General features: G+C 37.9%; 1 protein-coding gene across 2 annotated transcripts in view; it reads right to left on the bottom strand.

Moving 5' to 3' along the window:
- The window catches only part of EBS1 (EMS-MUTAGENIZED BRI1 SUPPRESSOR 1), a 102471-nt gene extending 81686 nt beyond the window's left edge, over window positions 1-20785 (bottom strand). For both annotated transcript variants that reach the window (XM_010274242.3, XM_010274243.2), the window contains exons 1-11: window positions 20609-20785; window positions 20300-20505; window positions 18986-20126; window positions 17091-17534; window positions 16825-16978; window positions 13327-13498; window positions 12343-12416; window positions 10931-11027; window positions 10697-10809; window positions 10440-10555; window positions 2857-2914 (exon numbers count right to left, since the gene is read on the bottom strand). In XM_010274242.3, coding sequence (XP_010272544.2) covers window positions 2857-2914; window positions 10440-10555; window positions 10697-10809; window positions 10931-11027; window positions 12343-12416; window positions 13327-13498; window positions 16825-16978; window positions 17091-17534; window positions 18986-19149 — 1392 coding nt within the window. In that variant the 5' untranslated portion in view covers window positions 19150-20126; window positions 20300-20505; window positions 20609-20785. The remainder of the gene's footprint in view (window positions 1-2856; window positions 2915-10439; window positions 10556-10696; window positions 10810-10930; window positions 11028-12342; window positions 12417-13326; window positions 13499-16824; window positions 16979-17090; window positions 17535-18985; window positions 20127-20299; window positions 20506-20608) is intronic.
- Between the last annotated feature and the right edge of the window lie 5788 nt (window positions 20786-26573).

Here is a 26573-nt window from a genome sequence, read left to right as displayed (position 1 = left end):
TATTATGTAATGCTTATTTATTTTTATATTTTTTGAAAATAATAAATAATTATTAAGTATATTTTCACTTAGAAGTTGTGTTAATGCATATTTTATGGTTGGATAAGAGAATTGGTTTTTTCCCATCCCATTAAACATTAAAACTTAAGAATTATAATTTATAAATTATAGTTATGTATAGGATTTTTAATGAAATTATAATTAACTACAATATATTTCTTCATAAAACCATTAAAATATATTAATTTAATGTATATACACCTCATTTAGGTCTTATATTTAGTGTTGTTATGTATTTTTATGATTTATTAAAGTACTTACAGTGTTTCAAAGTGTATCTATGCGTATCTTAGTTTTTCTCCGATACGCATACGTATCCAAGGCGTATCTCGATACATCTCTTAAAATTGCCTTTCCAATACACTTGGCGTTTCCGATACTTTAAACCTTGGCCTTGACAACTATACATACAGCAGATGGCTTAGCCAAATGTGGCGTGAATTTGGATCATTTGTATAGTGACAAGCATCCTCCTTTGTAAGTTGTTGGGGTTCTTCCCCTGCTTTGTACATCATCTTCCTTTAATGAATCCTGGTTAAATTTTTCTCAAAAAAATTTCCTATGTTCTATGACTTCTTGTCATTTGATCATCAAGTTCCCTAACAATGTGACCAAGATTATGTAAATACATAATCTTTTTTCTTTGATAGGATGTAAATACGTAATCTTGTAAAAGGTAAAAAGTCGAAACAAGGACGGAAACCACTCCTTTAAACAGCATGGTTGATTAACTTGCAAAACATGGGATGGAGAGAGACTGAGAGAGCAATCCTTTTGGGCTTTTTTTGTAATTTTGTAAGGAGAAATGGCCAAAACTGGGAGATAAAAACTATTTATCTCCCTATTGATGGGTTGTATTTTGTATTGCCCCTTATTAATTAATAAAATTATTGGTTATTGATCACCTTCGACCTGGGTGACCAGAATCTTGGAAACAGCCTCTCTGTACGTGCAGGGGTAAGGCTGTGCACATCTGTCCCTCCCCAGACCCCACAATGGCAGGAGCCTCGTGCACCGGGCTGCCCTTTTTTATTGGTTATTGATCCAAAAAAGAACTGCTCCTTCAAAGGACAATCCCCCACCCAGACAGTTGGTTATTGTCTACTCCATGTCTCAACAAACCATTAACCACTATTTGCTGATCTCAGTGTACGATTGAAGATTAATTCCAATTCCCCTCCCAATTTTTGACTTCCTTTGTTGCATGTCTACAAATCCAAATGCCTATGCACGCCTACAAGTCCATATGTTGGATTTGGATTTGAAGTTTCAATAATCGGATCAAATTAAGATGTGGATGGATCCGATCCAAATCCAACTTCAAAAAATTCAATAATAAAAAAGATAAGAGAATTACAAAGAGGTGATAAGGAATCACCCACAATATATACCAAAAAGAACAAAAACCCAGGAGCCCAACTTCCCCTTTTTAACCTTCTCCAATTCACTACGAAATTAAAATCCAAATTACCCTAACTCAAACATCAAGAAACCAACAATAGCATTAACAAAAACTTGAATCCCTAAACAATCTGCAAGATCAAAACCAAGAGACCCTCAATAATCAACCTCTGACCATTACCCACTACCCTACACCAGCAAGCAAATGGACCCTTCAAATAGTTACCCTCTCCACATACAATAAATTGTCGGCATCAGTGGCCACAGTAAGCGACTATCTGCTTCTATTAATCACCCTCTGTCTTCTTGACCTTGAGGATGGGCCTTGGCGCAACAGATGGGTTGCTTCATTGCAACCTGAGTGACCAGGGTCCAAAACAGCCTCTCTGTATGTGCAGGGTTAAGGTTGTGTACATCTGTCCTTCTCCATAACTCACAATGGTGGGAGCCTCATGCACTGGGCTACCCTTTGTCTTCCTGACCTTATTAGGTCCAATCCCAAGTAACCCCCTCCTTTAACCTGGCAAATACTTTGGACACATGACCAACCCAGGTATTTTTCTGACTTCTAAACCATCTACCTGCGTCTGGGAAAATTTTCAATTCCTCTGGAGTATCAGCAATAGTTCTTTTTAGCTCTAACACCGCATTCTTCTCAAAACCTAATCAGCTACCAGCCCATCATTCTCTTTTGATATACCTCCATCTTCTACAGGTCTCAACTCATCATTAACCCAAAATTCATTCATTTTTCTCCTTTTCCTTTGAAAGCAAACAAGACTTTTCTTCCAAATTGCTAAGAGCTTTGCTTGCAAATTCCTCTCCACCAATAAAATATAAGCCCAAGGTTTTAATCACCTCCCCCTCTTCATTCACCAGTCTCCAAGTTAATAGATCTTCCTAATTCATGGGTTTCAACAACTATAACCACATATAGCCGGGACCAATATAAGGTAATGGCCTTGTGTATGTAAAGAAGATAAAATATACAGATACAATACAGATAAGGTCATGAAAGCATAAACCTGGACTATGTAACAGTTTCCCCAGGCAACAACCCACATAACAGGCGATCAGAAATCTGTTTTTAGGCCCTGAGTATGTTTGTTCTGGTGAGATGTTGAGATGTTTAGCTTCTTAGTGCTTGGACTGAAATGCCATATACCTCCTTAATGTCTTCAATTTTTCTTTATGAAATTCTTTAACTAATGAAAAAAATATATATTTTTTTATTTGTATTTTCAATGCCAAGGAAACATGAAAAAAGAATAGGTGTGAATCTATATGACATAGAGCACATAAGAAAACAGAAAGTGATTTAATGAATAATTGCAATAAAGTCTGTGCTATTACAGATTGGTTAAAAGAACACTAGCACAAATCAGCATTGTTCACCTTAAACTTGGAAAACTGATCAGCCAATGACAACTCTTGCTGAACAATGTCCATTAACCTACAGAAAGATGTCAATGAAGTGTAAAAGAAAGAGTGATTACAAAGTACTTGGCTATAACTATTTACGACATAAATAAATAAGCAATAGTTGAAAACTGAAGACAACATAAGTAAAAGACAGCATCGTTCTTTGTTATTTCTGAAAAGTGTGGAATGATGGAATAGAATTGGTGTCGCCAGCCCCATGTAATTGGGACAAGGCTTAGTTGAGTTTTCTTTGTTATTTAACAGTTCTCTATCTAATACAGCAATTATTCTTCTTCCTTATGATTGTCTTCTTCTAATTTCTTGATGAAACCACAGTTCATTAAAATAAGTGTACAGTCTAACAAGCAAAATTAAAGCAAGTGTAATGATTTCTAGATACCAATATTCGGTTACATTTAAATTCACCAAGTCGACATTTGAAGCATCCACATAATCCTCTTTTCATAAGTGACATAGATTTCATTAATTAAATAGCAAATAGAGGGAGTACAATGACTAGAAAAATTCCAGACACCCAAAGTGAATCCACCCATCTACAATTCAGCCCAAAACAGTTGTTCCTTATTTACCCCTTGTTTGACCAAGTAATCTGCCAATCCATTTGCCGTTCTGATGTTCTCCTAATCTAAGTAAATGTTGCCCCCACCTCCTTGGCTAAAGTTTGAATTTCCCTTATTGTCTGTTTGTATTCCCAAGTTCCTCGAATATTGCTATTTATCCAAGAAATGAGCACCTTGGAGTCCCCTTCAACCCCACATAGTTGGACTCCAAGTTTCTTGGCTAACATCAGCTCTTGCATCAGGATTTAGGGATAAACACGCCTACCACGACTTGAGGAACCTCCAACCTGCACCCAAGGAGAGAGCACAACTCCAACCAAATACAATTTGCAAAGGTACAGGAGATTAGTAAATGGGGGATAGTTTCGCCGCTTGCTTTGCAAAGAAAACATATATGAGGGAAAAGGCAAATAAAATGCCTTCTTAATGCAACATATCACACGTACCGATCTTGCCCAGAACCACACCCCACCAGAAAGATTGAACCCTATGAGGCACATCGACTCCAAATTTCTTTCACAGGGAAGTTCATCTCCAAGTTGTTTGACTGGACTAGAGAGATGAAGAAAGAAGCACAAGAAAACAGACCCATGGGAGGGGGAAACCAAACTCTACTGCCCACAACTTGGCTATCCATAAAAACAGAGTCAAGTTTGGCCAAAATGATAATTAGGGAATTGCATTCAGAATCTCTAAGACCTCTTCTAGATCTAAAGGATATTTGGGGAACATCCGCATTTTCCGTTTTGTTGGATAATTGCATAAATACAGGCCATGGTAAAAAATAGCACATATACAAGAAGTACAGGGTTAAGCAGATAATTTTCCTCGGAGCATGCATACACATATGTCAATTTCTATGGGACTAGAAAGATATGGTACCTGAAAAGCGTAAATCAATCAGAAGCCCATGTAAATTTCAATAAATACCAGTTGAGCACATGATCATGGAGTAAACCATCAAGCACTTTTTTATCAGAAACAGAAATTTCCATTAAATGTGAATTTAAATCATTACATATGATGCTGGGACATTAATCCAGCAACCCATTCATTTATATCCACACGTTAACAATTCTGCCTAGAAAAACTGTTCCCTATAAACCCCCTGCTTTGCTAGGACATCAACTAATCCATTTGCCATTCTTTTCACCCAACTGAAAGAAGCATCCACCTGTATAGCCAAGCCAATCTTCTCATCTCCCTAAAAGTTAGTCTGAACAACCAAGCACCCAGATTGTCGCAGCTCATCCAGAGATAACTAATTTTGAATCTCCTTCAACCTCCCCCAGCTTCATTCCAAGCTGTTTAGCTAATTTCAGCCCTTGTAAGAGAGAAAGAACCTCAGCTTTTAAAGAGTCCTCATGTCCAATCGATCCAGAATACTACCACCACACCTTCATTTCTGAATACTCCCCCAATTACTGAGGGTCCAGGATTGCCCCAAGAAGTTCCATCAAAATTTAATATAACCTTAGTTCTAGTAGGGGTGTACTCGGTTGGTTCGGTTCGATTTGGATCAAACCGAGGACCTAACCGACTATTCTGTTTTACTATTTCCTCTAACCGAACCGACCTGAACTGAATTTGGTACGGTTTTTCGGTTTGGTTGGGCCCTGGCTCCACATAAATGATAAGCATTTAATAAGTGTTATTGATTAAAAGTTAAAATGGCCCCAAAACCCAATGATTTTAATTAATTAACGATTATTAATTAAAAGCTAGAATGACCCCAAAGCCCAATGGTTTTAATTAATTAGCTATTATTACTTAAAAGCCAAAATAGGCTCAAAGCCCTATGCCAATGGGGAATTGGCCATTTTCAAAAAACAATTAATGACTAATGAACAATTAATAATGAGTCTAGGTTTTAATTAACTATTATTAATTAAAAGTTAGAATGGCCCTAAAGCCCAATGAGGAATTGACAAATTGTTCATTGGAAAATATAATAATTAATTAGCATAAAGTATTAAATAAAGCATTAATATTTAATATTCTTGATTAAATAACAATATTAATTCGATTTTCGGTTCAATTCAGTTGAAAAATTCAGACAAACCGATCCAAAACTAAAAACCAATTTTTTGGAAAAATAAAAACCAAACCGAACCAATACCCATTCGACTTTGTTCGTTCAGTTTTTGGCTTATCAACCAAATTTAAACACCCCTAGGTTCTAGCGAGTTTGCCAGAAGCTGTTCCACTTTCTCCCTCTATTGTTTGGCGCCGAGGTTGGTGATACCCTAAGAAACTGTTAATATTCTTGATTTTTGGTCAAGTATACTTATCTAGGCATTCCAAAAGACGTATTTGAGCTGATCTAGTTTTATCTGGTTGCAATGGATCCTTTAGAAGGAGATTCCAAGCGTGTGTAGATACCTAGAATGTTGTGGATGTGTTTACAGCCGCTAACAGCAGCAGTAATGGGAGATTAACTCAGTGTTCTCATCTTATCTAATTCAATGTTCTCATCTTAGTGTTCTCATCTTATCTAATTCAGTGTACTCATCTTATCTAGCTAGATACAGTTCTATCTTATCTAGTAGGGAGTCTTATCTTATCTAGTAGGGAGTCTTATCTTATCTAGTAGGGAGTCTTATCTGTTCAGTGTTCTTATCTAAATTCAGTAGTATAGATCAGTAGGGAGTCCTCCTAAAAGTGGGATTCTTATCTTCTTGTAATCTCCTATTTAAAGGAGCTAATGATATTCAATAGAGGCATCGAAATTCTCAGTCAAGACAGAGTAGAGGAGAGTTGGTGATCTCTTGAACAAATCACCATTAAGGCGCCAAGATAGGTTCCTCAAGAAAAGGGAGGAACAAGGGAAAACAGGAGGTTTTCCCCGTGGACCGACCCGTGATGAGATCCTATTCGCGGGCCTGTAACATAGAACAACCCTATAAGCTCTAAAAATACCCTAAGCTCACAACATACTACAATAAAGTTCAATGGGAATAACTAATTGGTGCTCTTTGAGGCTTTGTGTAAGGCTCAGAATGAGGATTGTTACCACTTGTTGATATCTGGGAAGTACTGCTACAACATACTACAACGCCCTAAATGTAGCACATGCCTATCAACTGTGGTTTGAGACAAACAGTCTTAAATAGGAAGGACGTTCTTTAGCCATGTATTTGTCCACTCTTATGTCTTTATGGCAAGAGGTTCACTTGTTGGATACTGTTGTTTGGAAGTGTTCTGACCAGTGTTTAGAAAATCGGATCGGCCAGTTGAACTATGACCCGGGGCCTTGACCAGTTTGGTCATACCCCAATAACCAGATTTGCTCAAAGCCCGCTAAAAACCGGCTCACCGGCCTGTTGAACCAGAAAACCGGTGAACCGGTCCCGGTTTCATGAAACCGCCCAAGTCCATATATATGTGAAATTTTAAAATGTTGTTAATAAGATTTGAACCCAAGACCTTTTATTTTCACAGATTACTTAATTACCACTAATCCACCTCCTTACTTATGCTAATTAGCGATAATTTATTATACATATTACATTATTATGCACGTATTTTAAAGAAAATGTAAGTCAAAAGACTTGAACCCTAGTCATTTGTTTTAAAAATTAAGAAGCTTTACCATCCATCCACCATATTTAAGTAGATTAAAAGTTGCAAAATACATTATACATAGTATTTATATGACCCATAGTATATATATATATGTGCCACGTCAACACGGTTCGACCCCGATCGAACCTCTCCCTTCTCCAGTTCTATGCCCGGCCCGGTTCTTCGAACATTGGTTGTGACTATGTTACCACCCAAAGGAAGATAGTTTAAAGAAATCAGGTATTTGAGTTCTTGGCTGCACTCAAGCTAGAAATATGATATTACAGGCTCATATCTTGGAAGAAAAGCTATCCGTCTTTAAGGGAAAAGGATCACACTGATTAGAGCTACATTGGCCAATTTGCATGTGTATTTTATGTCTTTTAAGATGGAAGTGAGTGTGAGTAGAAAAAGGACCATGATGGGGAATTTTTGATAATTTAAAATATATGATTGGCCATATGAACAATTTGAGAAATTTGGATGCTGAAACTTTTATTTTTAGTGTGGCTCATGAGTTAATTCCATGATAATTACTCCACTCATCCAGTATCTTCTATGTCTTCATTATCTTATTAAATAGTGTAGTTAGCCATAATAAGCTTACTATTCCTTGCCTTTCCACACTTATATTGGGATACCATCCAGTCCTAACATCTTTCCCTTCTATATTTTCTCTAGTGTCTCCGCTTTAAAAATTCCAATTTTGTGCAAGTATATGTTACATTCAACACTATTAGAGTTATTTTTTTTTATGAATGAACACTATTAGAGTTATTCATCCCTTCTTCACTCACACCCTATCCTTGTTCTTCATTCAATGCCATTTCACAATTGTTTTTACCTCTTTCCTTAATTTCCTGATCTTAAAGACTCTTTGATCTTCCTCTTTAATGCATCTAACATGTTTTTTTTTTTGCTGAAGATGGCATCTAACATGTTTTTTCTTTGAAGAATCAAATAAAAATTCATTAAAAAATAAAAGAAAGATAGAGTACAGCAAGAGGTGATAAGATATCAACAGAAGCAAGAAACATCCTAGGAAAACCCAAAAAAGAGATCCTAATAAAACCACACCTTGAGAATAAAAGATTACCCAAACAACTCTGAAAAAAAATCACGGGACGGACCGAATACAAAAACCCCCCAAAAAAAAGCTAGAAGCCACCTCCCAATCTAATCAGAAGCAAGAACCCTTCCAAATGCCCACATCAGTCTTCATCTGTGAATTCATCCCCTTGATTCGAAACTTCCTCACCCCATTCCTTGTTCCTTATTTTCTGTGCTTTTTTTCTTCAATTTCTCTTCCTTTTCTTTCAAATTCTTCAGAAACCCTCCTAGCAAATTCTTCACCACCCCAGAACACCAGACCCAAGCTTTTCCCAACTGTTCCACCAATTTTTGTACATCTACCTTACCTGAAACTTCATCAACATCATTTTCCTGCCTTAGCCATATCGAACCAGATTCGGGATCGAACCCATTCACCTTGTTTTCCTGTTGTCCCCTTAAACGAAAGGGGGTCCTGTGACTGAGCTTGCATTGTTTCCTCCCTATGATCGGTACCAGTTATTCCATTACCTCTCACCCTTTTCCTTCTGTACACCCATTTATATTTTTTTGTAAGTCCAGTCCCTGCCAAGCCAAGTTTTAGCCTTGAAAAGATCTTCGTCACATGCACAATACTGTGAGTTCTCACATTCCATGATTTCTTGCTGACTAACCGACTAGACTGATCCTTTTCCTTCTCTTCTGTTTTGCTCACTTGACCCAGATCAACACCCAACCTTCCAATCTCAACCTCCTCAAAAGTCATGTCATCTTCAACCTGTCGATCAGAGGACTCACCATCATCTGCATCTTCCTTTCCTCTGGCCTTACCTTCATTGTTGCTTTTATATTCTGGCTTAGCACCTATGCAGTGTTTTAAAAGGCATGGGGGGCGAGGCACTCCCAAAACGCCCTGAGGCGTATGCCAGAGGCATTGACACCTCTGATGCGCAGTGTTTTAAAAGGCATGGGGGGCGAGGCACTCCCAAAACGCCCTGAGGCGTATGCCAGAGGCATTGACACCTCTGATGCGTACGCCTCTGGCGTGCTAGAGGTGTACGTCTCATCCACCTCATGCACACCTCATATAGAAAGATTCAAAAAAAAGAAAAAAGAAAGAAAGGAAAGGAAAAGAAAAGAAAAGAAAAGAAAAGAAAGGGAAGGGAAAGAAAGAGAAGAAGAAAAAAAAAAGAGAAAAGGGAAGGGAAGGGAAGAAAAGATAAGGGGAAAGAAGGTGGTCCGCTCCCGGCCCCTTTGGCTGGAGGGCTTCGCCCCCACCCCCCTTTTCAATGCAGCCCAATTTTTTTTCTTCTTTTTTGTGTTAGGGGGGTCTTCTCGCTTCACTCGCTCGCCTCTACTTCGACAAGACAACCCCCCCCCTTCAACTAGTGTTGTGCCATCTTTATTCTTCTTAATATAAAAGATTTTTATTGAAAATAGAGAAAAAATGAGATCTCCCCTTCCTCTCTTCATCCTCCTCCCTTTCCTTTTCCTTCTTCCTCTTGACCCCCTCCTCTCAAGGAGGCTCACACCTCCTTGTGTTCAGGAGGCTTATGCCTCACGCCTCTAGGTAGTGGAATGTCTCAAGTCATGACTGCGCATTTTAAAACATTGAACCTGTGTTAACCTCCTTTTCCGGAATTGTCACCTTCCTCTCTTCCATCTTCTCAATTCCAGCAGAGTCTAGATCTTCCGAACTCAAAGAGATTGGAAATCTCTATCTTTTCTCTCTCAATTTTGCTAGTTTATAAATTTCATTCTCTCCCCTCTTTAGTGCCTAATTTATGATATTGTTCATCATATGTCTTAAATTTAACTTCACTCTCTTTTTAGCTTCATTTCTTATGTTTTTATATATTTCCAAGTTTAATACATTTTTGGTTTTTTTACAACCTTTATAGCATGCTCATTCTACTTTTGTTATATTTTGAATATCTTAATTCCACCACCAAGTTTCTTTATCACTTTGCCATTTCCCTTTGGATTCTCCTAAAATGTTCTTTGCTGCTTTTTTTATGCAAATAGCCTTTAGATTCATTCCCTCGACCATTAACTCCCTATTTCTCTCTTTAGACAGTAACACATAACAGCACAGTTGCAATAACAAATAAAAGGCACATTGTATTTTAAATAAAAAAAAAAAAAACTCAGATTTTCAGATATCAATGAAACCAATGGAATAGCAGCAGTGGACATATGATTCAGGTGTAATCACAATTTCAGGAAATGAAGGACTACATTTTCTTCCTGAACAGGGTATTTCTAATCATTTAAAATAATTAAACATTGTTCTCTAAGAAGTGGAGAATAACAGAAAGGATATCAAGTAATAACAAGATTAGTTCAGGAGAAAAGCATTACAGATAAAGATCAATATCTTCTATATTGATTAAAGCACCATTCAGAGCCACCAAGGACTTGCCAGGTGGGACCATCCGCTGATTTGAAAGTATTTCATCTTTAATTGAATGATTGAGCTGCCAAAGTTGACAGGAACGTATGTTAGCCAGCATGGACAATGGAGTAAGAATAACTTTGGACCAAAGTTTCCTAAGTCAATCCATTAGAAGATTTTGCATTCAGTAAGAACAAGTAATATTAGAAGTAAAATTACCTACCTTCATGCGAGATAATGAAGAAACTACACTTGGAAAGTTTTGATTTATTTCCTGCATTGCCTGCAGAGGATCAGACGCATGGACTATCCTTTGTGCAGTTTGATGACCTAAATCTGTCGAAAAGTGACTAATGTGAGTTTTAGCATTTTACAGTTAACTAATGATCCTAATGATATAAAGTCTTAAAATATATTGCCTCAAAATCCTATACTAATGAAAATCATTGATATGTACCCTTCAACTCCCAAATATCTAGTGTATCTGATATGGTTGATGACAATAGATAATCCCTAAAAGCCATTATTTCAGTAGTCAGCTCTGGGTTGCGTTCCTGCATATAAATTGTATAAGATGAATAAACCCCCATAAGCTCAATTGTGACTACATCAACATCTTATATTAAGTTGCATCCACAATACAATCAAAAAATTAAAAAAAAAATGAAAAACAAAGCATTTGCATCCTCAATGCAACCAGAATTTCACATAGAGAGAATAACTGCCTCAAACTACAGGCATCATTCCAAATATAACAATTACACACAAGCAATGAAATTTTGAACTCATTGATCTATTTCAGATTTTTTTTTTGAAGAATAAAGAAGAAAACTCTTCAATTGGACAAAATGATAGAATCTTTTGAAGAAAGATGGGCACTTTCACTATTTGAGAATCTAGATACTCCGGAACAAAGCTTGTGAAGATGACGAAAATAAAGAAACATGGAGGAGGCAGCAGAGAAAACAGGTGTCAGAAAGGCAATTCTGATTAATAAAGTTGAAAGAAATAGGCACAAATTTGCTAGAGTGGGCCATATAACTTCAATAAAAAAAATCCCCCATCATCTTCTCTAGCCATTTTGTTACTAAGCTGAAACTTTTAGACACTGAGAAGAAATAGGTAAGCATATTTGCTAGAGTGGAAGTGATTATAGCGATTCTACTCCCCAAGGAAATATAATTTCTTCTCTAATTGGACAACTTCAAAAATCTATTCAAGACAAGGTCCCAAAAGATTCTAGATCTAGGACTACCATCAAAAGCAAGTTCCAACTACTTGAGGGGCCATTCAGACACCAAACAACCCAAAATTTCAGTATACGTAGCTAAGGTACCCACATCAAGATCAACCCTTACAATGCAACTCCAAAATTTATTTTGCAATTTGAAAGATGACCATAGCATCTAACCAAGAGATAAAGATTCCTAGCTCTTTAAGAGTCAAAACTAAATAATAGATAAGTCCAAGAAAAACTTAAATTCATAGAATGTTCGATTATTATAATAGACCAACCTAATAATATATTACACAAATAAAAATTAAGATCCATCACATCCAAAAAGAATTTTGATCTTCTCAAAGTGGTCACCATCTCCATTAGGCAGGCAATAATATTGCTACTCAACAAATCTAAAATAGTGTTGCCAATTCATTATATACAATACCATCTTGTCTATTCCTCCACATAGTACCAATACTTCTTATTGGAAATATGTCAATTCTAATAATATTTCATGTTGGCAATCCACAAACTCTTTTATTACTGATCAGAAAACGGTCATTGACCATTACACTATTAGACTGTACATAACACTATGAAAACCTTAATATAAGACATTAAACTTCAGAAATAGTTTGTAAACAAACCAAGATTCTGGAGAATATGAACCCTCTAACTTCCTGGCTAAGGTCATCAGTGTGAGGATCTTCTAGAGTGACACCTGCAATTAAAGAATCAAAACCATTTAAATATTTCTTAAGCTCAAAAGAAGAAAATCTTACTCATAAAGGAACAATTTAAAACAAACAGCCTCCCAGAATTTTATCATGCTACCAGAAGCCAAATCATATTTTATAAAATTAAGAAAACAAGGAAGGATACTATGTACAGGTTTCCAAGGTACAGAAACAGTAGCTCTGCACAGACAACCAGCATCCCACCCATTCTTTGATTGGCCATGAATACTAGCCACATCTTTATGCCACCTCTCACTTTATAGAGGAAACCGCCAAAGCCACTTACTCAAAAGGACCAGATTTTTCAAACACAATCCCAATACGCAAACCCCCTTCTTCCTTCCTTTTCACCACTAATTCCCATCTTAACAAGTGATCTTTCTTACCCTCCCCCAGTTCCCAAAGAAAATTCCTCATAAACTTCTCATTTCTTTTTACCACTACCTAAGGCATCATAAAGACTGACATAAAATAAACTAGAAGATTAGCAAGAGTCAATTTAATTAAAGTTATCCTTTCACCCAAAGAGATATAGTTCCTTTCCAGCCAACAAAGCAAGGGTCTAATGTTCGAGAGCTGCATTCCTTTTCAACTATAAAGTAGGTCAGCAATTGAGAGAGACATGATTTATACCCATCAAATGTTATGGCTAAAAATTAACCAATTGAACCACTATGCAGAAGGCACGGTATGAAATCATTTCCAATTAAAGAAGTCATGAAGAAAAACAAACATGAAGAATGGTACTAATAGAAAGATAAGTTGGCACATTTTTTAATCAAATGGTTATCTAAATCATCCAAATAGAATAAAATTCTATTCTTCACTTGAAAAGTTAAAATGTGAACTCAAACAGTGTAGGATAAATAATGGGCCTAAGGATTTCCTTATAACCTTTCTTTATTGTACTGTCATCCATAGCTTTATACTCCATGTTCTTCAAAGCAAGTTCCACCCCATAACCACCCAAGTTTGGAGAATCCCCTGTACCAATGGCACCACATTGGCCACTTGCTGCTTCACAACCAGAAGGTAATACAGGCCTGACAACGTATTTAACTTTTCCCTGGAAGAAATAGGAGCACTTAATCAGTATGACTTCCATAGAAAATAATGATAATAAGGGCTATTACCCAATGTTGTCCCAACCATCTGGGGTCTTGGGACGGGTACTGGCTGGGGACCTAACCTTGGGAGGAATGGAAAATAATGATACAAAAACCAAAACAGTAAGACTTCAAGCCCAAGGGTCAAACAACACTAGCAAATACAAGATGAAACAAGAAAGAGCAGTTGTTTTCAAATATCTAAATTAACAATTTACATTTTGTTAAACAAGGATTTATCAAAATGAAACAAAAAGAGAATGGTTGGTGTGTTAAATAGGTTGGTTATGGAGTCAATTATAGTAAATGGAGTGTTAAAGTCAACTATGGTGAATTTAATGGGCATTATCGATTAAAGTAACTGAATTTCAATTTCAAATTTGAAAAATGATAGCAACAATTAAATGTTAATCGGGTAAGACGGGTCAGAACAGGTTTAATGGGTTTGGGACAAGAGCCACAAGACGGGTTTGGGAAATTGAGAGGAAAAGTTAAGCAGGTTTGGGACGGGTTTGGGATATTCTCTGCCAAAGTTTCATAGTATGGCTTATGAGTTTAATCCCCCAATAGTTATTACGGCTGTGTTTGGTTTGAAGAAAAAAGTAGGGAAAGGAAGGGAAAGATAAGGAAACCTTTACAAATCTTGTATAGATTTCCTTGCCTTTCCCTACTTTTTCCTTCAAAGTTCAAACCAAACATAGCCTACAAGTTTACATATCACCTTTGTTCTTAAATATAGGCATCATACCATTATATCTCCAATAATCAAGCATGTTCTTTATTTTTGCTATCTTATTGTATCTTAGTTAACCATAACAAGCCTACACCTCCCATACCTTTCCACACTTCTATTAGAATCCCATCAGGTCCTAATACTTTTCCCTTCATCTTATTTAGTGCCTCTTTTAATTCAATAAATCTAAGTCTAACTCTACAAAAGTAAGTATTATTTTTAACACTATTAATATTGCAAGCTTCTCATCCATTAGCACCCTCTCCCTGCTATTCCACAACTCCCTGTTAATAATTTTTCTAAACTTCCATAGCAAGCTTCATATGGAAGTTCTTCTCTCTCCTATTTGGGAATTGGGATGAGTGACTTCCATCCATCAACTTCAGCAGAAATATTCTCCTTGTGGCCTAAGCTCAGAGGCAGTAAGAAACCCAGGATTATTTGGAGTTGTGTCCCTTTTGCAGTATGTTGGTCTATTTGGAGGGAGAGAAACAGAAGAGTTTTTGTGAACAGATCAAACAATATAGAATACTCGGTAACTGCAGTGTCCAATCTGGTCGAAACTCCTCCGACCTAAGAACGTGAAATCGTCACCTTCGACCAGAATCCTCAGGTCACACACTTCACCTACGAACTTCAGATTCACCAGATTTGGCACATCTGAAACTTCCTCCACCACTACTAGAATTCTTGCCAAAGTCTAGCTTGTCCCAAGATCTATTCCTATCACCAAATTCCAGGAACTCCCCGCTGTGGTTTCCTATTGCCTCAAAAGTCGCTATGCTCCAAGCATGCAAAGGGATATCAGCCACATCGATCCATACAGCCCTTCTCTTTCTTTGATATGATAGAGCTTCAGCCACCGGGAATCACCAGTCAAGTCTGACATTGAACTCCCTCTCCTTCACTCTCCCTTGATTCATAACAAGCTCCGCCATCTCCTTGTTGTGAAACATAAACAGAAATAATCCCCCATTTAGCTTCCTCACTCCTATTAGCTTCTCCTTCCCCCACTCTATCATCACCCATACTTCCACCTTCTCCACTTCTATGCCTATGCCAACAAGTCGACCCACTAAGCTTGCTCCCAACACCTGCATTCTCTCTGCCATCTTCCCTAACCCTCGTACGTCCACCTCAATCATCTTCTCCATTAGTCATGTCATGCCATAAGAAAAGGAGAAGATCCACATTATTCTTCCTCAATTTGGTGTGTAGACTATAGAATCCTTTCCAATTTGAAGCTTTGAGAATGTATTTGGTGTATCACTCATCCAGACAACCAAGGGTGTTAGGATGTAATCTTTTTCTTTTAATGAAATTTCTTCTTGATTCTTCATAAAAATTTCCTCATCTTTTTCTTTGAGAATGTATCTTTTTCTTTGATACTCATCTTTAATGCAGTTTACTTGATATTCATCTTTAATGCACCCAACATGGTTTATTTGATATTCATCTTTTAACGCACCCAACATGGTTTAAATCTCTGTCTTTTCTTTCTCTCAAATTGTTAGTTTATACATTCCTTTTCTCCCTCTTTAGTGCCTAATTAATGGTAAAACTCATCATAAGCCCTACATTTAACTTCATTCACTTTCTTTTTGTCTTCCTTTCTTATGGCCTTATATTTCTCCCAGATTTCTACATTTTTAGTTTTTTATCATTCTTTGTAACATGCTCGTTTTAAACTGATTATATTTTGAATCTCTTCATTCCATCACTAAGTTTCTTTAGTACTTTTTTATTTCCCTTTATATTCTCTCGAGACATCTTTTGCCACTTCCTTTATGCTGTTTGCCATTTCAAGCTAAAAATCGTTAATCTTTCCATCTAAATTCCAATTCCCTTATGTTATCAACATGTTTCTAAATTGAGCTAGGTTTTTACACTTTTAAGTTCCCCCACCTTTCTTGGGCACCTATTTCTCTTCCATTTCCTAATGTGCACATCTACCACTACTAATCTATGTCTTGTTGTTAAGCTTTCTCCCATAATAACTTTGGAATCTTTACACATCATTCGTTCTTTTCTCTTAGTAAGGAAAAAATCCATTTGACTTATGTTTGATTCACTTTTAAATGTTATCAAGTGTTCATCTTTCTTTTGGAAAAAGGTGTTTAAAATTACATATCATAAGCTACTGCAAAATCTAATATCGCACCTCTTGATTCATTCCTCTCCCTAAACCCAAATTCTCCATGCACCATATAATATCGTATGCTTGTTTCCTACATGCCCATTTAAGTCCCCTTCTATAAAAATCTTGTCTTCATTTGGAATTTCTTGGATTAATCCTTCTAAGTTTTCCCAAAATTGTCTTTTAATGCTTTCTTCTAAACCCACTTGAGGTGCATAAGCGTTGGTTATGTTAATTAGTACTTACACACTAAGTGATGATGAAAAACATCAAACGTAAGAAATAAATAACTTAAACGTTTCAGTGTTCCAAATTTTTTGAAGGCACCACATCAAACACCAAGAACTTAAAAGTGTAATGCATTTTAATAAACAAATGGAACAAAGGTACTAAAACATGCTCCAAGTTGAAAATACCTTTATTGATGCTTCTACTAGAGCAACATGAAACTCTTTGAAACAGTCTGTTCCAAGAGCCCCATATAGAACAGCAATAGGACCAGAAACACTTGAACCAAAGTGAACATGGTCGAACTCAAATAGTTCAGGCTGCTGAAGTGCATCCCCTGATCTGGAAACAAAGGCATGGTATGTACATAATGATGGAAACTATGATTAAGATAATAGAATCAAGAAAAGATGTTGCAATAGCAATATAAATGAAAATATTGCACAAGACTTACAATCCAGAATGACTAAGCCACAATAACAGTTCAGAAATATCAAAAATAAGTGAGCTTCCGATATCCACCCAGCAACATTTTCCACCAGGACTTATTGGATTCTTGCCAACCAGCAGCTCACCTATTTTTTTACTGCCTGCATTCGCAACTGATTCTGAAACATTGGAAGTGAAACCATTTGTAATAGTTACATCTGATGGTGGAAAAGATGATAGAGAATCCTCTGCTAATTGTCGATAAAGAACCAATCTTGGGGATGCTGACCGAAGAGGAAGAGAAAATTCAAGAAGTGATGCCAAAGGTTCGCTGATGAGGGGCCTCACATGTTTAATAATCTTATGAACACAATCCTTTGCTGTGTAATAGTCAATATTGTCCTCTTCATGTAACCAAACTTCAATGAACTCCCAAAATAAGTCCTTCCATCCAGTCGATAATAATTCACTGTTAAAAGATAGCACTTGAGGTACAGATGGTTGGAATCAAACAAAAAAAAAGTGTACAGTGATATTCCATCACAAGTTTTTGAATATAGGACATAAAGAAACATACTAAAATAAATAAACGTGGATACAACACTTATGAGTTACATGCTTTAAGAGTTATATGATGATTTATAAAAATAAAAAACAAATGTTGGTTAAATTAGACACTTCACTTTTTATATAGTGTATACAGCATTTAAGAATTCCCTTTGTTTTGATAAGTATTTGCATAGTTCTTTTAAACAGTCATAGTGGATATGTAAATTCTCTTGACAAGACCCACAAGCTCTGCTGTAGTAGTCTGCATCTCTTAATTGATGTAAATACAATCTTTTCAAACTTTAGCTTTATCTTTTGCAAGTGCTTGTCCAATCCTTCTGTAAGTACATTATTACTTTCCTTTGAATCTTCTATGCTTTCTTTCATTTTAATAATTCATTAAGAAAAACAGTGGGGGTTCATGAGGCTTGAAGTCTTGAATCCATGCCCGTTGACCTTGAGGTTGAACCTCAAGCATTAGATATCATGGTGCCTCGCCTCATCCTTTACCTTTTCAAATCCTAGCAAATGCACATTTTGACAAATTCAGGGACAAAGATTTGACTTTTTGCATTCTTCATAACTGAGATGACAAAGAGGAAATGAATGTATTTCATACCATTAAGTGGATTAGATAGAACACAATGCCATTGTTTTGTGTAGTGGTAAAATCCTAGACCGACAAATATGAGAATGTGGGTTCCAGCCTGAGAGTAGCCACTTTATGCGCCCGCAAAAAAAGAGTTAAAAAAAAAAAGTTGGGTTTCTACGCATCCATCCCTCCAAGAACCAAGACCCCCTTGATAAGTGGGACCAGCATTGGGTAATGGCCTTTCAACTATAATACCAGAAAGACATGATAAAAACATGTAACCAACCAACCGGTATCATAAAAGTAAAGTAGTAATTAATCATCTGGTATTTATCAAAAATCACAGGGGGGTTTGAATTTTGATTGGTCAAAGCCCTTCCGGTTTCATGTCTTTCAGGCAGCATAGATTTCCCTTTTCATAATTAACAGAACTTTTTATTAAGAACAAACTCAAAAATGCCCCAACAGACAGCATGCCAAAAGATTTTTTTTATCAGTGACAGCATGACAAAAGATAATGTCTAAAGCTGTGATTTCAAGATTAATGTCTAAAGTTGCATTCTTTATTCATTGCTCACTGCTTACTACTAAATCAATTTTGGGAAATATCAAAAAAAAATAAAGGAACAAAAACTATTTCACCATTTCACAGACATTCTAAAGGCCAATAAAGAAATTAACGTAAACCAACATACACCACTGAACAAGCAAACTGTATTGATCGGCTCAGAAGAAGATCAGTAAACAACAAATGGAATAACCAAAACATAAAAACGCACCCGGCTTCCAACAACAATGGAGTTCCAGACCATTTAGCACGAAGCGAAACCTGCACATTCTTCGGGCGACGATTCTCTGCGAGAACCGCACTTGAAACGAAGATAAGGAAGAGAAGAATCAGGAAGCAAGTTCCAAGTGATCTTGATCTGAAACGGAGCTCCATCGTTACGTATCCGAATGCTCCCTCTCTTACTTCATGGAAAGAATAGATGATCTAGGGTTCGCGCTTTCGTTTTGCAGAAGCTGTTTTTCAAGTCTCCGCCCGCTCCAATCGACCAAAGGTTTAAAAGTGGAAGAGCAGTGTGGTCTTTTTTTAGGGTAAATTATAAAGACCCTGTACCACGGGTCTGTGATAAATACCCCCTTGTACTTTGTTTTGAGACAAAGACTCCTGTACTACGACCGTGAGACAAAAACCCCCTTTCGTTAGCTTTCCGTAGAAATCTGCCGTTGCAATACCCATACTACCCTTGTAAACAATTGGAAGAAAACACTGTTCATCTTTCCCAACTCACGATACATGAACAAGAGATCCACATTTCTCTCTCTCCCGTGATCTCTCTTCTTCCTCTATAGGGAATGCTCCAAAACCCAAATGTTGCAGATTCTACGGAGTCCTGTTCTATTGTCCACTGGACTGATGGAAGAATGGGCGAAGATGAAGGAGACGAACTAGGCTGGAGGTAGCAACTGATTCGACGGAAGTACAAAGGGGGGCAGCAACTGGTTCGACGGTGATAGAGGGCGCGACAACTGTGGGAAGGAGTAGAAATAGAAAAATAAAATGAATAATAAAAGTGGGAATAGAAGGAGAGAGGCCGGTGGTGGATTCACCGCCGCTGAGTTCGAATCTGCCACTGCAATACGGGTTTGAAGGCGGAAGCGACGGTAGAAGTGGAGGAGCAGGGGTTGCTCTTCTGACGGCTATAGGGGATGAGAGAAAGGGAGACCGGCAAGTTCTCTATACCACCGCTCTGCATCGTCACTGAGATATCTTTTCACGAAAGGATATCCAACCTCGCGGCTGTCCTAGTAGCTGTTAGAACCCAAATCAAACACTAACCCAGTAGAGGATGAAGAGGAAGTAGGTGTTTGGATCTGTGCGGGGGTCAAGGGGTTGTTGGGCAGTCGCAGTGGAACCTGTATCGACAATTGGGTTCCTGTCAGTTGTGTTATCGCTGCCGATGTCTGGTTTTGTTAAGCAACAGGTGAGATAGGGAAAACCATTTCTAGATATAGGACCTGGGCACTTCTGGCGATGAAACATAGTACCAATGCCGGTGATGCCGCAGGCACAGAGAGAGAGAGCATACCTGGCCTGGTGGAGGCCCCTGGAGGAATCAAAGTTGTTGGCTTCGTTGTTCTGTGGGTGGTAGAAGAAACAAGGACCCTGGCGATTTTGAACGTTGTTGTTTCCGCTGCAGATGTTGCGTCCATCGTATAAACATGGCCACGCAACCGGAGACGGTGTTAAAAAAGGATGGCCTGCGTCGGAGGCAGTGTTTCGTTGCCTCTCTTCCTGTCAAATGCAATTTTCCATTCGATAAAAAGTTAAAAACAAAAAATAATTTAACTGCAATTTACTTTGAAATGGCCCCAACCCCAAAAGTACTTCAACTTACAGCTTCAGTACTATAGTACATAAAACTTCAACTGAATTAAAGCAAACAACTACAACAATTGTCTGAAATAATTGGAGATTTTTTTTTTAGTTTCTCACACCAACCATTCGCTCCACTTTCCTATTCATCGTCGCTACCCCTAGCCCAGTTTCTCACACCAACCATCGCGACAACGGCGGTAATCCCCGATCTCCCTTTCTCTCTCCTTATATCCGCTGTTGTTCGTGTATGGTGAGGTCGGGGAAGATGAATAGTGTTTTTGTTATTATAAGGGTAATATGGTGATTAAAAATCTTGTAAGGCAGATTTCAATGGAAACCTAATAGAAAGGGGTTTTTGTCTCACCGTTATAGTACAGGGGTGTCTTTGTCGCAAAGGGTCTTTGTGACTGGCGATTTTATAATTTACCATTTTTATTGTTTTTTTGGCTATATCACTATGGTCAATTGAAAGGAGTGTAATTTTAGAATTTTAGAGTTAAATTTTTTTGTCCCTTGGGGTTTTGGGGGAAAATGACAGTTCAGCCCATGGTCAGAATTTTTAGGCCCAAAGTACAGTTAGGGTAGGTGCTAGCTCGAAAATGATACCAAATCAATGGCGGACATTGATTTATAGAATGGGGTTTTTGACATTTTGAATGTTTATAGGTCTACATTGGAATTCATAAATCTACATTGGGTCTATCCGTACTTTTCCTTTTTTTTGTTAGGGGTGCAGTGTGTTGTATTCCAATTGTAGAAACTCGCCAATCCACCGGTCAACCTGACCCTATCCCCAAGCATCCCACTCCCCATCATTTTATGATATCAAATTTATTTTATTTTTATTTATTACTAGCGGGGTCCCATGCAATGCATGGGCTTTGTTGATACAGTTTCAGACAATAGAGCTAGGGGTGCAAGTTGGGTATATCCAATTCAAGCCTAACCTGATTCAATCAAAGCTTTTGCGCAAGTTGCATTTGAGTTTTTGAACTTTAAGATAGGCTTCCAAAAAAACAAAAAACTTGGGCCTAAACTTGAAGTTGTGTGATTTGGTCGCTCTCTACTAGATGAAAGCTTGGATGCCTGCCTAGTGAGGTCGCCTGGTCGAGCTGCAAGAGAAGAGTATCATAATTACGAGGTTGTTTTACCCAGGGTAAGCACTTTAATGGTTACGTTAATGAAGAGTATTAGAATGCTAGAAAGCAAGAGAGTTAGAGAGTTGTGAGTGCTATATCATTCATACATTTTATGAGGAATGGGGTGCTTTTATATAGGTGTAGGTTGTCATGGGCTTCAAGTAGCGTGTCCAAGCTCATTGATCGGTCTTGTTTGGAGGTGGTTTCACGCCTAGAAATGGACTCCGCGTAAAGCGATAAATGCTTATCCAGTTGCCTCTGGTGCGGGTGGGACGGGAGTCAATTTTGTTGACGTGGCAATGTGATCTTGAAGGAATCTGAGACAATAACCCACTTGTTAAGGAGGTCACTTGTCATGTTGTGCAGGTCACCAATCGAGCCTTGGACAGGTCGGCGGAGGCAGGTCGCCTCTTACGCCAACCTAATACCTTATGGGGTGTCCGTAGGTCGGCCTGCCGAGGTGGGTCGAGGAGGTCCAAAGTGCTCCTAAAATTAATGCTTATGCGGCATCGAGATGTCGTATGACGATTTTGGGGTGCCACATGTTGTAATGTCACTAGAGGGCCAAATCACCCATCATCAATTACCCCCCACTCCCGACTCAAGGTTGGTTCAGTGAAGGGAGTAGTTCATTGTGGATCATTGGACCGAAATGACTGGTTCAGTTGGACTATTGTTTAGCTTGGTCTGCTCACCTGTTCCGATCTAAAGAGCAGGTTGGCACACGCGATAGATTTGAATTTCAAATAAAGTGCGTGAATTCAAAATTTGAATTTGCTATCAAAAATTGAAATGGCACTTTCCCTTGTGGCCTGTTAGATTCAGTGCATCTCGTTCATTGGTTGTCTACGTCCTTTCACTATAAATAGGGGGCCCCTTGACAGGTCCCATTTGTACTATGTTAGAATTTTCTAAAGGGTTGTAGAGCAAGCTGTCACTAACACCAATCACACTTTTGTGCGATCTGTACTCTGTTTGCCTTCATCGTTGGCCAATAGTACCCCTATCATAGGGCTTTTTGAGTTAATGCCCTACCCCCAAGCGTCACTCGCAAAGATCTTCATGGATCTTTCATAGGGGAGCGTGAACGACCTATGGTATGGTTGCTCACCGATGATTATATAGCGAATGGACTATCTCTCTACCCACCGTGTCGCATTACAATATGTGGGTAGGGTCTCATGGAGCATATAGTCAATGAGGGGATCTATTTAGCTCGGCTATGCTACCATAACAGGGTTGACCTCTTCTTCCACCCTCTCAATGCTCGGTCGTGGTAGGTCTTCGATGTAGATAGTTCTTTTGGTTTTGTCCGTTGCATTGGTCAACTTGGAGAGCACGTTAGCCTCGTCATCCTTGGACCTTGGAATTTGCTGGATATACCAAGAGCATAAGTACAGGAGGATCTCTCCAACCTTAGCTAGGTAAACTAACATGGTGGGCTCCCGGGCCTTGTACCGCTCATTCACTTAATTGACCACCAACTGCAAGTCACTACAAATGACAAGGTGTTTTGTGCCGACTTCCTAGGCTAGAGATAGCTTTGTTATGAGTGCCTCGTACTCTGCTTCCTGGAATGTGAATCAGAGGCGTACTCCAACTTGACCTCACTCAGTCCATAGAGGATTAGTCCAGCTCTACTTCCTTTTCGGTTGGATGAACCGTCCAAATGGAGGATACATGGCTCTTCATCCCATGTCGGGATATGTTTCGCTAGTTGAAGCCTCCAAGGTGGTGACAAGTTCCCAACTTCAGGGGTCGACATGCTAAACGTGCACTCGGCGACGAAGTCAGTCAGGACTTGGGCCTTTACTGTAGGGATATGGCTCAAAACGAATATTGTATTCAGTGATCTCAATCGCTCACTTCATCAATCTCCCCAACACCTCGGGCTTCTAAAAAACTTGCCTCAAAGGTTTGTCGGTGAGAACGACGATTGTGTGAACTTGGAAGCAAGGGCACAACTTGCAAGTTGCTAACACTAGCGAGAAGGCCAACTTATTTGTATTGGGGTATCTAGTCTCGACAGCGTGCAAGATTAATAATTTTATGTATTCTATGTCTTTGGTTCATTAGCCTACACAATTCCCCCATAGCTCCTATGGGTTCAATATTAATAATTTTTATCTAAAATTAGTTAAAAACCCAAAGATAATGCATGCATGGATAGCGCTCAATTTGGTTTAGAGCAATGTGTGACATTCGTATTAGACTAAACCAAATTGAGCGCAACCCATGCATGCATTATTTTTGGGTTTTTAACTAATTTTAGATAAAAGAACCCGTAGGAGCTATGGGGGAATTGTGTAGGCTAATGAACCAAAGACATAAAAGATCTCGGGCTAGATTTTGATAGTGTATTGACAATTTTATAGGTTGCCTAGCTAGGCTAGTCCACACCCAAAGCATAATAATATTTGTTTGAGCTTGGGAAAGGGACTTGTCCATGTTAATTATAAAACTATGAATTTTTATAAATTAATTTTTTTTACTTAATTTTATTTTACTATCAAAAAAATATAAAAAATATATAGCTATGTATCAATATAAAATTTGTTATCTAAATATTATTATTACTATCAATTTAATAATGTTTTATTAATATCATATGGCCTATTTGGTTTGCAAGAATAGGGGTCTAGAATCTGAATTGGAATGGGCCATTCCGATTCCAACTCAGGCAAAATTGAAATCTCATTCCCATTAATTCCTAGTGGAATGGCATTCCCCTACTTGAAGATGGCTATTCCCTCTCCCGCCCCTGGGAATGAAATCTCATTCCAACTAATTCCAATTCCTATCCAAATCAAATAGACCATAGGAATAACCCATTACGATGTAGATTTCAATTCTAACTATGAACCAAATGAACCCTTATTATTTTACTAATATCTTATTAATATTAGGTTTTTTTTTTGGGGGGGGGGGGAGGTTGGTCAAGAGTTCTTTACTTATTGGTAGACTTTGAAATGGGAATCCCTTTCCTTTGAGCTTGGAATGGCCATTTCCCAAATGGGGGAATCCCATTATTGGCAGAATGGGAATCGGAATTCCATTCCCACCAAACAAATGGTTGGAATTGGAATGGGGCATTATGATTTCGATTATAGGTACCTTAATACAAAGAACCAAATACACCTCAAGTCTTCAATTCCTATTGAACCATATGAAAAGAAATGTTATTGTGTGGCAAAAACTTCATAAGAAAACTATTATTTTCTCCTCTTTGCTTAGAAAAGACAAAACAAAACAAAACTAAACTATAAATGATTGTAAAGAAAAGTAAGTATCCATTTCCCATCTTTAATTGAATTTCTTTGCTTTCGTGAAATGTACTTAACGAGGGAGTTTTGTGGTAGGGATGTGGATCTAGACTACCCATGAACTGTGTCCAATAAGCGAGTTCTATGAAAGTACCACGTGAATTTTCCATAAACAACTCCCGCTACATGTGTAACATTTATCTTGTAAATTTATCATTCTATAGTGGCCAATGCTTAGAGAATTAAACTGGGCATAGAACAAAGAAGGGAGAGGTTCACGGGTCAAAAGTTTAACCGGGGTCAAACTATAGCTCAAATTGTGATGACAAGGCTATATATATATACACACTTAAATATGGTGGATGGATGATAAATTCTTTAACTTTGAAACTAAATGACTAGGGTTCAAGTTTCCTAATTTACATTTTCTTTAAAATATATGCATAATAAAATAATATGTACAATAAGAAATCATTAATTAACACAAGTAAAGAGATGGATTAATGGTAATTAATTAATATATGAAAGTAAGAGGCCATGGGTTCAAGCCTTATTAACCATAATTTGAAATTTCAATTTTTTATGGACCCGAACAGTTTTATGAAATTGGGACCAATTCACTAGTTTTCGCTAAAAGATTTCTAATTGTCACAAAACTTATATCTACTATAGATATGTGTTTTTTCTTATAGCGGCGGATATATCTGCCGCTAATAAGAAGTGTAAACATATCTGGCACAATAGATCCACACTTTAATATGTAGCGGCAGATATGTCCGCCGCTATAGATCTTTGTTTTAACATATAATGATGGTTATATCTGCCACTAATGGATAATATTTTAACCAACTTATTTGTCCTACATGTGTAGCATAATTATATAGGAAACCTGCTCAATTTTAACGTCACGCAAAAATTACAAATAAAATTGTAACAAAAATTAATATTTTAATTAAACATAAAGATACATTAAAAAGTGAGTTCCATAAATTAATGTTATAAAAAATATCAAATTCCTTTTACATATAATAATAAATCAAAAAGTGTAAAGTATTGATCTCCAATATATATAATCTTTAATCATGCCTGATGGATGATGATTTGACCCGACCTATGAAATGATGACACGTGGACCTGACTCAGCATGGGCAACAACTCAGCATCGTAGCCTGATCACGGGTAAGTAACGAGCCCATTGAGCAGCTCGCTACAGGAGGAGCTCGCTACAACACAAGCTCCGGGTCCCCCCGAGCTACCCCGAAGGGGATACTCCAAGACAGCTTCAGCTCGCGAGCTAGGGAAACCAGCCCGCTCCAGCCCCTAAGCGAATAAGTCACCCCGGAGAACAGCCTTAGTAAGGGTAACCCCGAAGTATTCCTAAGCTCGCTACAAAGTAGCTCGTGAATGAGCAGCGCAGATGTTTCACTTAAAGCTTCTACCTGACAAACCGTACCGATTAGACTGCGCCATGTATCTTGACTGACGGCGCAGTCCCTGTCCTTTCGACAGTCTGCACCCACGTCTCTTAGCAGGTGAAGGCGTGCCTGCCCCTTTAAGACGTGTCACTCATCCGAGCAAGAGG

This window comes from Nelumbo nucifera, chromosome 1, assembly GCF_055504915.1.
Source record: "Nelumbo nucifera cultivar China Antique chromosome 1, China Antique-T2T, whole genome shotgun sequence".
Lineage (NCBI taxonomy): Eukaryota > Viridiplantae > Streptophyta > Magnoliopsida > Proteales > Nelumbonaceae > Nelumbo > Nelumbo nucifera.
This window is presented reverse-complemented; position numbering and strand designations above follow the sequence as displayed.